Source organism: Lissotriton vulgaris, chromosome 3_1, assembly GCF_964263255.1.
Source record: "Lissotriton vulgaris chromosome 3_1, aLisVul1.2, whole genome shotgun sequence".
Taxonomy (NCBI): Eukaryota; Metazoa; Chordata; class Amphibia; order Caudata; family Salamandridae; genus Lissotriton; species Lissotriton vulgaris.
This window is the reverse complement of record NC_141689.1, coordinates 289,475,445-289,489,868: the sequence shown is the minus strand read 5'-3', so window position 1 is coordinate 289,489,868 and position 14,424 is coordinate 289,475,445. Positions and strand designations below refer to the sequence as shown.

Genomic DNA, 14,424 nt, shown 5'->3' with positions numbered 1-14,424 from the left:
AAGGTGAACGTAGAGCTATTTTGCAAAATCGTGCGGCCATCGATTATTTGTTGTTAAAACACGGGCATGAGTGCTCTGAATTTGAAGGTCTATGTTGTTTTAATTTATCTGACCATTCTAAAGATATCCAATCCCACATTAATAAACTCCACGACTTGACTGCAGAAATTAGAGAACACATAGATCAGGGTTTCTTTGACTGGCTCTTTAACTGGCTCCCTGACATGCATTTTTTACGACAAATTTTGGGAGGGGTTATTATTACTGTCTGCATCCTTATAGTGATTTGTTGCTTTATTCAGTGTATTCCTTCCCTGCTACAATATTTTAGACTTACTAAGGCTCATAGATCAGTTAGTTTTGTTTCATATTATTCGTCTACTGACGTTAGTTCCATTTAGTTTGTGGTTAATAGACTGGAGTCAAGGGGTGTAATGTTATGGCTGTCTTTCTGCCAGCTCTCTGGAGAAGAAGAATGATGGAGAGTGACTCCAGCCTATCACCCCCATAGCATAGGGATTAGGCCGATAGATAGGGACCCTGTCTTATACACATAAAGGCATTTTCGTATTATTTCCCTTAGAGTAAGGCTTATGAATTTAAGTTAGGGGTTAGATATATAGGTATTAGTCATGATTTACTCATTTGCTAACATGCCGATCTGTTTCTCATGGAGCTATGCATATTATGGGCTCCGTAGGCCTTAAGCGAGACAGACTCCATTTTGCTTTCTGCCTGGTAGCTCGAGAAGGCTTTCTAGGTCAGGAGTGATGTTTTAGTTTTAAGCTGTTGTTCGCTTGGAGAGAACCGGTTCAGGCTGACCCTTATCGAAGGAATGTATTTTTCTCCACTCCGAAGACACAACTTCAGGCCGGCCGGCTGGGAAAGTGTCCTTGGTACGGGGAGGTACAAGAATTTGGTGGGCGGCAGGTTACTGGCCGTGAATTTCCATGAAGGAACGGGCTTTGATATTAGCGAAGGTGTTAGTCTTTCAGTCAGTTAGTCCGTAGGCGGCATCTAGCCGTTAGCATCTCTACCATTATTCATTTTCATGGTGGACAAGTCGCCATCTTTGAAGTCGGAGAAAGATTTAAGACCGAAACTCTCTGAAAATAGACTGAACGAGAAGTGGCGCGGAGCGCACTAATGCAGAGAGAGAGAGACGGTAGCTAATTAACAGCAAGGTTCCGAGGTCCTGAGGGGGAGCAGACGAGTTTGAGCCTAGCGGTGCAGACGTGTACTTGTGACGGCTGAGGGTGACTGCAAGGCGAGCCAGGACCCAGAGACGAGACAGGAGCCTAGATGACTGCCGAGTCCCGATTTCCCATTAACCAGGTGAAGTCCGACCGATTCTTATAGTGCGTGCACTCTAATCTTTATCTTTTATTCCCTTTGCAAATGTAATGCTGCATAGTAATGTGATTTATGTTTATTGTCAATAAATACCCTAATTCATATAGAATTATCGTGTACCTGGTGCTTGTGTTCGATCTTGGTAAATGACACTCCTAGTTGAGCATTGTTTAGACGAACGGATGAGAAATCCCGATCAGACGAATGGTAGCCAAATAAAGAGGGAGTGAGTGGACCTTTGATGTTATGAGCACGGAGTACATTATACAATCTGAATCCATATCCAAAGTTATTATTTTAGTTTTATCCTAAGTAGACTGTTGAGATATCATCCCAATAATGTTTCATAGGAATGTGGTCGTCGTTGATATGCGGCGTTAATGAGAGCGGCGGGAGGGACACCGCCGTGTAAAGCCACCGGATTGTGGTATAAGACTAAATGAGAGCGTCAGGGGGGATACTGACGTTTATGTTTCGCAGGATCGCGAACGCTTTGGAAAAGGGAGCATTGGGTTCTGCAGGCCCGTGTGTAGACACGCCGGATTGTGTGTCAGATCTGCCCTGGGGTAGAACGGTCTGGGTCAGAGTGACCGCGAGGCCAACCGATGTGAATAAGACATTGTAGAAAATCCATATATGTATATTGTTATTCCCCATTCTTAGGTGCAACCTGTATATTTATCTGTATAGCTACTTAGTGTGAATACGATCTAAGAAGGGAAGGTGAGTACGTTTTGGCTGGGTCACAGGGGCCCCTGGGGGCTGATCCCATCTAAACAGAAAATCCAGCCATTACAGCATGGCAAAAGTTGACGTACAATTGGGAAAACCGCTATCACACTCTCCACTGGTGCCATTGCCCTATCATCCGCTCATTCCAGTCGCTCATGAGACAGGCGGTAGAAATATACTAAAATGAAAAGGCATGACAACATGCGGCGAATTCTACCAAGAGGGGGACTTCATAGATCGCGGGCGTTCCTACAGGGCAGCAAATCAGTTCAGCTAGAAGTCTTTTTATATATCAGACCCAGTCAAGATGTCAAAGGGGCGAACCTCTGCCCTCCCAAAGGCGCCTCCGACACTCTATAAATTGCTTATGCTTTTAAAGGCTTTCTGAGCTGCACATATGGCATCTCTGCTATATAGGAGAGCAGAAAAGGAACGTCCGGAAGAGATGGGCGGGCACACGCTGGGTGAGACTCATAACTAGATACACCACTGACAGATAAACAATGGCTTTACTGTTGTAAGCAAACAGGAGAGATAACGGCTAGCAGTCGAATCATCCATTATAAATATCTTCATTGAGTCTATTATGCTATGGCGAGGCTACATAGATATCAGCTACGATCGGATGATCGATGTGTAGAATGCTGGAGTGCGGGGGCAGGCTTTCTGCATACAGAATTGGGATGTGCCGTGATACAAGATTACTGGATGAAGGTGTCAGGCGCCTTATCACATATGATAGAGCAACACATACATATTACCCCAGTAATGGCGCTGCTGTGATACACAGTGGAAATAGAGGCACCATACATGAAGTTGCTCACTGGGGCTACTGCTGGCAAAGAGCAGAGTTGCATGTACATGGAGGAGGGGGCGGGCAACCAAATTTAAGGAATAGTTAGATGACATTACCTATTGTAAAGACCAACTAGTCACGTATGCGGAACTGTTGCCACCCACTTCACGGTCACGTGACATTTGGGGCCCATTGCAAGTTTGTTTAAGAGAGGTGGGATAAGGCTGCGGAATATAGCAGTGACCAGTAACTTATAGCTGGTGCGCAAATCAACCTGAACAAGAAAGCACCCCCATATGCCCAATATGGAATCAGTAATTTGGACGTCAGCCAGAAATACACAATAATGGTTACTGATGTACTGTAAGAAACACCGTTTTCTTCACGGAGCATGCGTACTGGAATGAGATCAGAGTAAGGTCAAACGAAACTGTAATGATACCGCTGCGAGGACTATTTGATGATAAGGAAAAACTGTATGTAATATGAAGGTGTTCTCTGAGGGTACTCTACGGAATTACGGATATTTGATGCAAATAGTGCCTATGATTTGGGGGATATTTGTAAACCCTACTACATATAAGTGCAATGTAATTAAGTCTGTTTATTGTACATCAAAAATCTGCTAAAAAAAGAAAACGTAGTTATTTTTCCAAAAAGCCAACCTTTTTGATTGCAAAGTGTACATATTTTTAGAAACCAACAAGCTAATCGAGGACAATTGACAGCATTATTTAAATATATGTATATGTGAGTGACAATTCATGCTGAACCACTGCTGATATTTGTTCTTTTGTGCCAGATTCACTTGCTGCCATTTCATGACGAGTGGATACAATTCATCACCTGTATTGATGGACTTTGTAAGGCATTTAGATTGCTGCCGTATGAGTCATGAGCCTGTACGATCCGGAGCAGTAAATCTGCGTTATGGATTGTAACATTGGTCTATCTGACTGTCAGTGGCCTTGACTTTTGAGTAACATTTTAAATTCTGCGCTGTTGTTTCCAAGTATAGCTTTAGTAACATACATTTCGGAAACTGACGGGTCATGAAAAATTACATTCAGTTTCATACCTACTTGTAATGCCTCGTGCATTTTTATTTTTGTGTGCAATTGTGCTGTAAAATGCCATGTTTTGCCACAATGTTTAGCATTTACCTCACAAGGATGAACTCCAGCACACCTGGAGAGGGTCAACTTTGCTAAGCACGTTTATTATACTTTTACTGTATTGTTTATTTCAAGAGTGACCCTTCAGTACCAATGCTATTTTAGCCAGCTTTTACCCGCTACCTGGATTCATTTTTAGAAAAGGTTCACCATGGAGGAATTCACGGTTGCTGGATTGCTCCGCACTATTTATGAAGGGCATTTACCTCTTCAACTGTCAGACTTAAACACACACCACTGTTCATTCTAGCCCTTTTCCCCCCCAAAATGACCGAGGCAGATTGACTTTCAAGTAACCAAATTGGAAATAGCCAAAGTTCTAGCTCCAACAACTAAAGAAAAAGCATCACTGTACACATTTCTCACAAATATAAACAATCAGCAAGCAATAATATATTACTCAATTACTCAAACTTTTGCGCTGAATGGCTCGCACTGTACATTTACAAAATGGATAGAGGCATTCCTTCGTTTATTGTCTTCATACAGACATTACTCAACTTAATTAAGGAAAATTTACATTATGAAAACAACCAGACCATACCTCGGATTCTTCTCTTTGATCACCAATTTCTTCCTCTTGGCCACCATTCTTTGGCATATATGCCATCTTTAATCTCAAGAAGCCCTTTACACGTGACTTGTGGCTGTTCAATAAGACACAACGTTATAAAAATGTATTCCACACAGATGCTCACTGGTTTTATATTAAATATTAAAACAACTTCAAGATAACATCTATAAAAAGTCTCACCTCCTTGGTCTTAGCAAGAAATCCTTGAACGTGTAAGGTCGCTCCATGTTTGGATCTTCTGTCTGAAAAAGAAAAATATAGTTCTGTCTTTTAGAATTATGTGTATGATTTCGGTACGTGTAACTGCAATATGTTAATAATGACGTTCTGAGGCCTGGTAGGATATCCCTGTCCATAGATCAGGGGTGTGCAAATTTGAGAAAAGGCCTGCAATCTGCGATTTGTTAGTAGCTCACATCCCAAATTGGCAGTCATTTGTGACCCCCTGTTATCAACTACAGATACAAGAAAGGAAGCCGGCACGGGTCACCAGACCTCTGTCACTGCATTTGCTTTCACGAATGGGAAACATTTTTAAAAGCAGCCCATGTCTATTCAATGGCCAGCTACTGCTCTTAAAAAGAAAAAAACACAAGGCTCCCATTTGGAAACCATACATGGGGGTCCCATGCTGTACCATTACAGTAATTATAGTTTTCAATGATATGCATGTGCACTTGTGGCAGTGCGTGTCTACTGACTAGCTTTAGCACAAACTGAGATCAAGAGCAAAACAGCTTGCACAACAATAGTGTTGGGAAGCAGTTTAAGATCAGGCACGTATGAAGTTTAAATTATCTGCAATATACTCTAATATTACATTTATATGCAACCAGTGGCACATGAATATTAGGTGATTTGCATAGAAACACACTTTACAATTATTCAAGTTACAATTACACGATTGTTGTCAAAAGGGTCACACAGTAATCTCTTGTCACTTGTGTTTATTCCTGTTTATGCAGACCTACAATCACGCTTGTACAACTTTTGCTGAGGTGCTAACTACCTCCACAAACTGAAACAATACTTTTTACTAGCCAGAGCTCTCTCATCAACCTATTCAAAGGCAATAATTTAAAAAAGACAGTTGCTACGAGTTCTAGGATCTAAACTTCGGAGCATTACAGACCAGGAATGAGATCAGAATCCAATCTTTTCCAGTTGAAAAAGGACGGGAAAAAAATATTCAGAGAAGTCCCCAAATAGTGAGCACTCGGCCACATCATGACCTATTAACCCTTTGCATGCTGATGACGGAACCGCTCCGTCATCAGCTGCGGGTGCGCTGTGCTGATGACGGAGCGGTTCCGTCATGGCCCAGCCGCCGCGCCTGCGCGGCGCTGATTTCGCGCCTGCGCGGGCGTTCTAATGAGCGGGGCGGGTCATGACGGAACCGCTCCGTCACCGGCATAGCTCAACCGCGGCTGGTGACGGAGCGGCTCTGTCACCAGCATGCGGCCGCCGCGCGGCCGCCCCGCCCCTTTAGCGCTGCGGCGGAATAGCCGCCGCAGCGAAGGGGTTAAAGAGGGGAAAAACAAACTCGAGCCAAGAACATTTCAACTGCAGTAAAGACGCAATATTTAGACTCAAAAGACCTACATAAGGACCTGTGATGATTGACCATCAACTTACTTACACTATTAATATTGTTCCGTCTGTGACAAGTGTTCTAAAGTGAAAAGGTAACATGTCAGCCTGCAAAAAAACTTGTAAAACAATAAATAAAGGAGCAATACCAATTCCAACGTTCTCCGTTAGATCTTTATGTCAAAATGTATACATTATTCCTCTTTTCACTTTCCTAAATGTTTAAATTAACTGGTGTTTGACCAATAGTATACTACTTGCAAGAGTTAGGCATATGGTGGGAAGAGAGACTCAAGGGCAAATGGAAGAGTTCCCTTTCCCCAATGTCTCTCTTCAGTTTATTCCTGCTGTTGTATAACGGGTGGGATTGTAATTGTGCAGCAGGAATGATCCCACTAGAAACCAGGGATGCCTTTAGGTCCTGGGAGCGGGCAGTTTGTCACGAGTCGCTTCAAATTACTGAGAGCACATCAACCATTTTTTAGGCCAAATCCCTTAAGTCCTCACAAAGGGACTCTCAATGAGCTGGAGTTGATCGGATCCCTTCGCAGGCACAGGTCAGTCACACAAGTGTGGTAGCACTTTTATTGGGACCAGAGGGAAAATGCTGGGTGGTAAGAATGTTGTGGATTCTTTCTAATTCTGAAAGTTTAGGTCGTCGAAATTAAGGAAAATGTGCACTTTTTGGCAATTTTTTATGTGTGCAGAGCATTTTGGCTCAGAAAACTTTGTGGTATCCAAGCAAGGCACACCACCACAGATTCATCTGTGTGTCCAGTTTTTAGACATGTATGGGTTTTGTAGGGTTCCCTGGCTGGCTGTTGAACCCTGGCCCAAAAAACACAGAAACCCTAATGCCAAATCTGATCATTTCTGTGAAGAAATGTTGATGTCTCATCATTGTAATTTGGGCCCTTTCCTGTACCAGGCACTACTAGGTCTAACCACAAAAGTTTGATACTATTTTTATTGAGAGACCTGGGGGAATGCTAGGTGGTTAAACATTTTTGGCTCCCCGCAGCATACAGTAGTTTTCCTGACAGAAGTGTGGGGAAAATGTGTGCTTTTAGTCAAACTTTAAGTTTTGAAAAGGATTCTGGGTAGAAAAGCTTAAGTGAGCGAGACAAGTCAACCCACCATGTATTCTCTACGAGTCTAGTTTAAAAAAATGTCCAGGTTTGCTAGATTTCCCTAGGTGCTGGATAAGCTAGGTCCCAAAATCCACAGCTACCCACATTTTAAAAAGTGTCCATTTTGAGTGGAAAAATGTGATGTGTCCATGTTGCATTTTGAGGGCTTTGCGGTCATGGGCACTAGCCCTACCCACACAGGTGAGGTAGAATTTTTATTGGGAGACATGGGGGAATGCTAGGTGGTAGGAAATTTGCGACTCACCACAGATTCCAGAAATTTGCTCACAGAAATGTGAGGAATATGTGTGTCTTTAATCTTAATTAGAGGTTTGTAAGGGCTCCTGGGTAAAATGTCCTGTTGAGAGCCACACAAGTCACCCCATTGTTATCGGGAGACATGTGAGAACACAGAATGGTAAAATATATGTTATTACCAATTGAATTTCTCTACATATGTGCTTCCAAATGTAAAACCAGAGTGTAAGAAAGAAGACATTTTGAAAAATGCCCTCTGAATCACATGCTAGTATGGGTACCCACAAATTTAGGGATGTACAAATAACCACTGCTCCTTAACTCCATATCTGATGCTCATTTCAGATATACACAGGTTTCCTTGAACCCATTTTTCACTCTATATATTTTGTCATATGAATTGCTCTAAACTCTGCACACAATGGAATACCATTGTCTATGAGTGTTTGGCTCTGGGAAGCTCAGGTTCTTGGACAATCTACAAACCCTATATTTACCCATAACCAGAATGGTCTAACGGACGTAATGGTATATTGTTTTTGAAATCGGCCATGCTGAGAATAAGTTACAGATAAAAACGTTGCAACAAATAATAATTTCCCTTCTCAATTTCAATATTTTTTATTTCTACATATTTGGGAATATCTTGAGGAATCCACAGAAATGAACTGTTGCTGACTTCCGAATGTTGTCTAGTTGCCAGAATTCTATAGGTTTCAGGGATCACCCAGGGTTTCACACCGCTTTCCATTAAAAACTGGAAGCAGATTGAAAGCACAAAAATTTGCAAACATGGGCTTCCTCTTTGAAAAATGTCAAAACTGTGATTAAAAAAATTTTTTTTTTTTTGATTCAGCTCTGCATGTTCCTGAAAGCTGGAAAGATGGTGACTTTAGCACAGCAAACCTTTAGTTGATGACATTTTTAAGGGGAAAACACACTTTTTTGCTGAGCACATTTTTCTCTTCAAAAAATCAAAAATTAGCTATCATGTTGCTGCTTTCTCGTTCTCCTCCATGGTAACCCATAAACCCTGGGTACCTTTGGAAAACCAAGGATGTTGGGGATAAAATGACGTAAATTTGGTAAGGATACCTTATGTAGAAAACCTTATGGAGGCTTACACACACAGTACCCCAAATAACTAAAAAAGGGCACAGCATTGAGATGGAAAAACCTCAGCATTAAAGGGGTTAAATAGGAAATCTCAGAAAAGTTTAAAAGGAAGCCCAAATTCTCTCATGGTTCTGTCTTCAATATTGTTATGTCCAAGGGAGGGGAGCTTACTATTAAAGCTGGAGGTGAAACAATGCTGTGCAAGTCTTATTTCTGCAGCAGGCTTTCTTCCATAATCAAAAGATGAGAAGGCCACATTGTTGGAGCTCTTTGAAGCAGCCCAGGATCATCACTGTCAGGTGGGTATGTATCGAAGCTGACAGGAGAGGACAGCTACTGGAGTCCTTCTTTCCACTTTTATTAGAATACTTCACTACGCTTTTGCCCACTCCCACACTAAACTAAAATTATTTGATCCACCATGTGATCCTAACCACGGGAAAGCAGACTTCCCCTAGCCATGGAATGGACCATTTACATCCATAGGGCACTAACAGGATTCCCCCTATACCTATTCTGGTCACTGCATCTCATACCTAGTAGCCATTTAAGACTTAGGAGCTATAAACCTACATTGTATCTTGAACTACTAGTCTTCAGATTGCGAGTTATGCATATCTTCACTTAACAACTAGTCAAATTCACTAATCTGCAGCTAGAAAACGGACATACTGCACTATCCAAAGATATTTCAAATTTTCAGTCATATATTTTTGAGATTTGAGGTCACTTGTTTGCTCCTCCCAAGGACGTGCAGAGCAAGTTAAAAAAGATATAGCAAATATGCGCCCAATATATTCAAGAATTGAATTTAGCAACTGAATTACTGGTGATGGACTAAAGTGAATGCAGTTGAGGCTGCTCCAGTGCAAGTATTATAGGGTACTGAGAAAAAATATGTTTTGGCTTTTTTGATTCCCTCTCTACCAATAACAGCATTTTTAAGTCTTTAACAGCAACCTTTTGTCCTTCGTTGACCACGACACCCAAAGAGAGCCAACTAAGGCCTCCTTGATGTATCGTCGGACCTTAGTTGAATAACTGTCTCTAATTTGGTTCTACTCAATCAAATGTGGCCTTTTCATAATCAGTGTGTGATTTGCTATAAGGTAGCACACCTTTAAATCGTCATCCCTTTTCACTTGCTATCTATCATGGCACTGTTCAACTTAACAGGCTGCAAGCTTTGCCGGTGGAGGAGTCAGTTTAGAAAAATTAAAATGTTTACAGCCAAACTTTTCTTGGTAACACCAAATTAACCAGTTTATTTTCTTGTCCAAGGAATTTAGCTTTCATGCAAGAAAGTTGCAAAATGAAAATTCCATACTAGCGTTCTAATTTATGTCTGCACTTATGGAACATACCGAACTAGGGTTCAAGCTTCACCGTTTTATTTTGTAATACTATCCTACTGTTAGAAGTTTTGAAATTCTCTATTGTTGCTGCTTCACCTAGGCTTATCTAAGTAGTCACTTGTCTATTTGAGACAGAAGGTTTTGTAATGTTATTCCTGTGTCATCATCTCACTCTGCTCTCATAAAATTACTTCTGGTTTAGAAAACAGCCTTTCAATTCAAGATTTATTTAGTGATTTTGATTATTCCACTTGGGAACTTAAATGTCTCCATAATGCTTCCCATCCCCTTTCCTTAAGAGTAGATCTAGTTAAATCCCTGAGTGACCGTCATAGGCCTGCTTGAATTAACCAAGTCACATTTTAATAACCAAGTCCTGAATTAACGAAGTTACATTTTAACAACCTGGTCCTGAACTGTCTCAATTTATCTTCAACATTCTGAGGTTGATCACTTCGGTCCTGGATATTCAATACCAATGGTGAAACAAAATACATTTGAATCAGAGCATTATCCTACATTCTAAGGTCAGGTTTGGAATTGCTTCTTGTTTACCAAAATGTTAACAAGCAATGGCAAAGCGAACAGGTTTGGAGTTGGCCGCCAGCATTTTGGATTTGAAGGTGCTTGTATTGCCTTGTTTTGCCATGGTGCTTGCTTAAACTTTATTGTTGGGGAAGCTGTCAGGCCCTCAACAATCTAACAAAAATAAACACCTTGCAAATGGCTAAAATGGGCTGATCGATATCCCCACGGTGGAATGCTATAGCAGGCAGAAAAAAATGTGAATGATACAATGAAAGACCAAAGAATGAAGAGGGCTGGCCAAAGGCACCAATATGTCAAAACATTATATATCTACTTATAGTAACATCAAAAGGTCTTGGCTAATGCTAGACCTAAAGATGTAGCTATCAACTTTATTTCTGAAAATAGTGTGTCATGATGATGTTGACTGTTAGGTTATGAAACCTATTATTTTAATATTTACTAATGTTTGTTTTATCACTGTTTCTAATCCATCCATCCACAGTTTGCACAGTATGTGTGAACTGATACCCATGTAGCGGCTCTGCATATGTATGATAAGGGCACATAACAAAAGACAGCTAAGGACCTGCTCCTGGTACTCTTTCAGCTTCAATAGAACAAACTAATAATATAAGTGAATGCAATTCACAATTTAACAACATAATTACCTAGCTAATAGGATTAGCCGTATTGTGGCCAAATAAGGCACATTTGAGAGATTTTTCTATCGCTCCATGTGCAATCAATCTGACAATTTAGAGAGCGCCATATACTGTGTGCAGATTTCTGTTTGCTACTGAATGTGGATTAGTGTCCAAAATGGGGAAATTATTTTGAAGACGGGTGATGCCTACCAATTTATTAAACACAGTTTGGTTAGGTAAAACACATTTCAAGACTCTAGCTATGTCACAAGCAATGGGCAAACCTCAGAGAAGTGTGTGTTAAGTTCCACCAGCACAAACAACTTAAAGTCAAGAAAAAAACAATAACATTCTCAAACCAATTTAGAGAAATAGATAATTATCGAAATTGGATAAGGGGAACCGGACACAAAAATAGTTAACGTTTTAAGGCAACATCTGGTGGATGACCGAAATTGGAAACCAGGCTTTTTGCAGATGCCCCACACTTTTTGCCTCCATTTGAACTACTAGATAGTGTTTTGCCATTAGGGAAGTGCCCTGGAGCCTGCTAACCAGGCCCAAGTGCCAGTGCTCTTTCCCCAAACCTTTTGTGTGTGAATTGGCAATCCTAAATGTCCCCCTTATAAGTCCCTAGAATATGGTACCAGAGGTACCCAGGGCATACGTGGTAAAGGGGTCCCCAGGGCTGCAGTACGGTTTTGTGCCACCTGGGTGACCCGAGTAAACTACTGACAGCAGGCCTGCCATTGCTGACTACAGGAGCGGTGCAAACTGTTTGAACTCGGCTGTGCCCTCACCTTGTGTGACACAGTCAAAAGCACTGCTTTTGAGATATGTCAGCCACCCCTAGAAGAAGGCTTCCTGCGCCCAGGAGGCAGGGTGTATTAAGGGTGTAGATATACAAGTGCAAATGTATATGTCGCTATAGTGTCTTTACCATTAAAGTACACTATAAGTCATAGGCTGCCCATAGGATAATATGGGACTTACACCTGGACAGAAACAGGTTGCTAGCTCCATTATAGTACCAACAAAGTATATCTTGTTTGGAGAAAAACAACAAGCCTTCTCTCCCCTGATGTGAACCTGATGTCAAGGGAAGGGTGGCATGCATCCAGGTGGCACCTTAGAGGTTCCCTATCTGGTTGTCCGACTACTACCGTTCAACTCTGAACCCACATAAAACAGCTGCAGAGTGCCTAAGGGGTCCTCCCTGAACCTCACTCTCTTCAACATCTACATGGCCCGATCGCAGCAATCGTCTGGCACCACGGACTCAAGATCATCTCCTACACCGACGACACAGCTGATTCTTTCCCTCACCAACGAACCCTCAGTCACCAAGAACAACTTACATGACAGGATGAAGGCTGTCACCACCTGGAAGAAGGACAGCTGCCTCAAGCTCAACTCCGAGAAGACCGAAGTCCTCATCCTGGGATCTACCCCCTCTGCCTGGGATGAATCCAGGTGGCCCTCAGCACTTGGAACCCCCGCCTGCCCGCACAGCCACACCCACAGACAACGAAACCTCTGCATCATCCTCGACTCCTCACTCACCGTGAACCACTAGATCAACGCCATCTCATAAGCCTGCTACCACATGCTACGCCTTCTCCGAAAGATCTTCAAGTAGATCCCCACTAAGTCCATAAAGACAGTCACTCACGCACTCAGAAGACTCGACTACAGCAATGCACACTACGCTGGCATTACCCAAAAACTCCTCAAGACTCAACTTTTAAAGAACGCCTCCGCTAGATTCATCCTCAACAGCCTCTGCCGCCCAATCGTTCGGGCTGGACTGTTCCCATGAGGCACAGGGTCTGATTGATTTGCATATGGCCATGTCTGAACTGGGGTGGTGGAGTGAGCTAAAGAATGATGATGGATTAAACCCAGATCAGTTGACTGGTGGTGAGTGTTTGATTTGCTCAAGCGCTCCGTCCATCATCCCCTTTGGTATTGCTTTGTTCGCCCTAAATTGGCAGGGTATGCCCAGACGTGGGTCCCTTGCTCACTCTGCCACTGGATTCAAGATAGCCTGGCTGATGAGGGTTATGAACCCGAAACCTGTCCCAGGATGCTTGTTTCCGGTCCAGGGAAGACATGGTTTGGAAGTTCGAGCTGGACTGTTCCCATGAGGTACAGGGTCAGACTGATTTGCACATGGCCATGTCTGAACTGGGGTGGTGGAGTGAGCTAAAGAATGATGATGGATTTAACCCAGATCAGTTGAATGGGGGTGAGTGTTTGATTCGCTCAAGCACTCCGTCCATCATTCCCTTCGGTATCGCTTTGTTCGCCCCATCACTGGCCACGAGAGACCTTCACTGGCTCCCAGTCAACAAAAGAATCACCTTCAAGCTACTCACACATGCCTACAAAGCTCTGCATGACACGCGATCTGCATATCTCAACCACCACCTCACATTCCACACTTCCACCGTAGACCTCTGCTCAACTAGCCCTGGCGACCATCCCATGAATCTTTAAGACCATGGCCGGAGGTAGGTCCTTCTCCTACCTCGCAGCAAAGACCTGGAACACCCTGCCTCAACCAGTGGCAATTACTGTCACTGCCTCAATTCAGGAATGACCTAAACACCTGGCTCTTCGACTGAACCACAGTGCCTTCGGTGGATCAGAAGTTCCGTCCCCCCTCTCTGCCCCTCCAGTGCTTTGAGACAATTACGGGTGAGCATTCACACTTTACAAGACATCAGACTGATTGATTGCTGCCGCCAAGGCATGATTCTGTCCTCCTGCTAGGTAGTGTGATTATTACCAGAAATAAGGAACAAAGGCCTGAGCAAGAAGGAAGCCATACATTCTCCCCCTCGGACAGGCTAGTGAAGTGACACACCAGAGTGGTGTATCTGGGCTGTCCCCATGAGGACACAGCCCTCCCCTTGCCCTAGGCCTGCTTGGACCCACATAAGGCGGGATAAAAAGGTATGCAGGAGGAGTACACCTCCAGGAAGGCTGGCCGACCTCCAGGATGAGCAGCCTCACCTGCACACCTAAAAATAATTCTGCCATCTTTAGGAGGGCAGAAATAGTGGGTTCTGGTTAGAAAAGGTGACCTATGCCCCAGGATGGGGTCACCTCAGGGGAATATAAGCTGCAGGTACTAGCTGCCTATTAGCTACTAGCTCTCAGAGCCA

The 14,424-nt window shown here is 42.9% G+C and overlaps 1 protein-coding gene across 28 annotated transcripts in view; it reads right to left on the bottom strand.

The window, feature by feature from the left end:
• The window catches only part of NEDD4L (NEDD4 like E3 ubiquitin protein ligase), a 1,724,212-nt gene that overhangs the window by 587,963 nt on the left and 1,121,825 nt on the right, over positions 1-14,424 (bottom strand). For all 28 annotated transcript variants that reach the window (XM_086960462.1, XM_086960464.1, XM_086960467.1 and 25 more), the window contains 2 exons: positions 4,811-4,872; positions 4,601-4,703 (listed from right to left, as the gene is read on the bottom strand). In XM_086960462.1, coding sequence (XP_086816588.1) covers positions 4,601-4,703; positions 4,811-4,872 — 165 coding nt within the window. The remainder of the gene's footprint in view (positions 1-4,600; positions 4,704-4,810; positions 4,873-14,424) is intronic.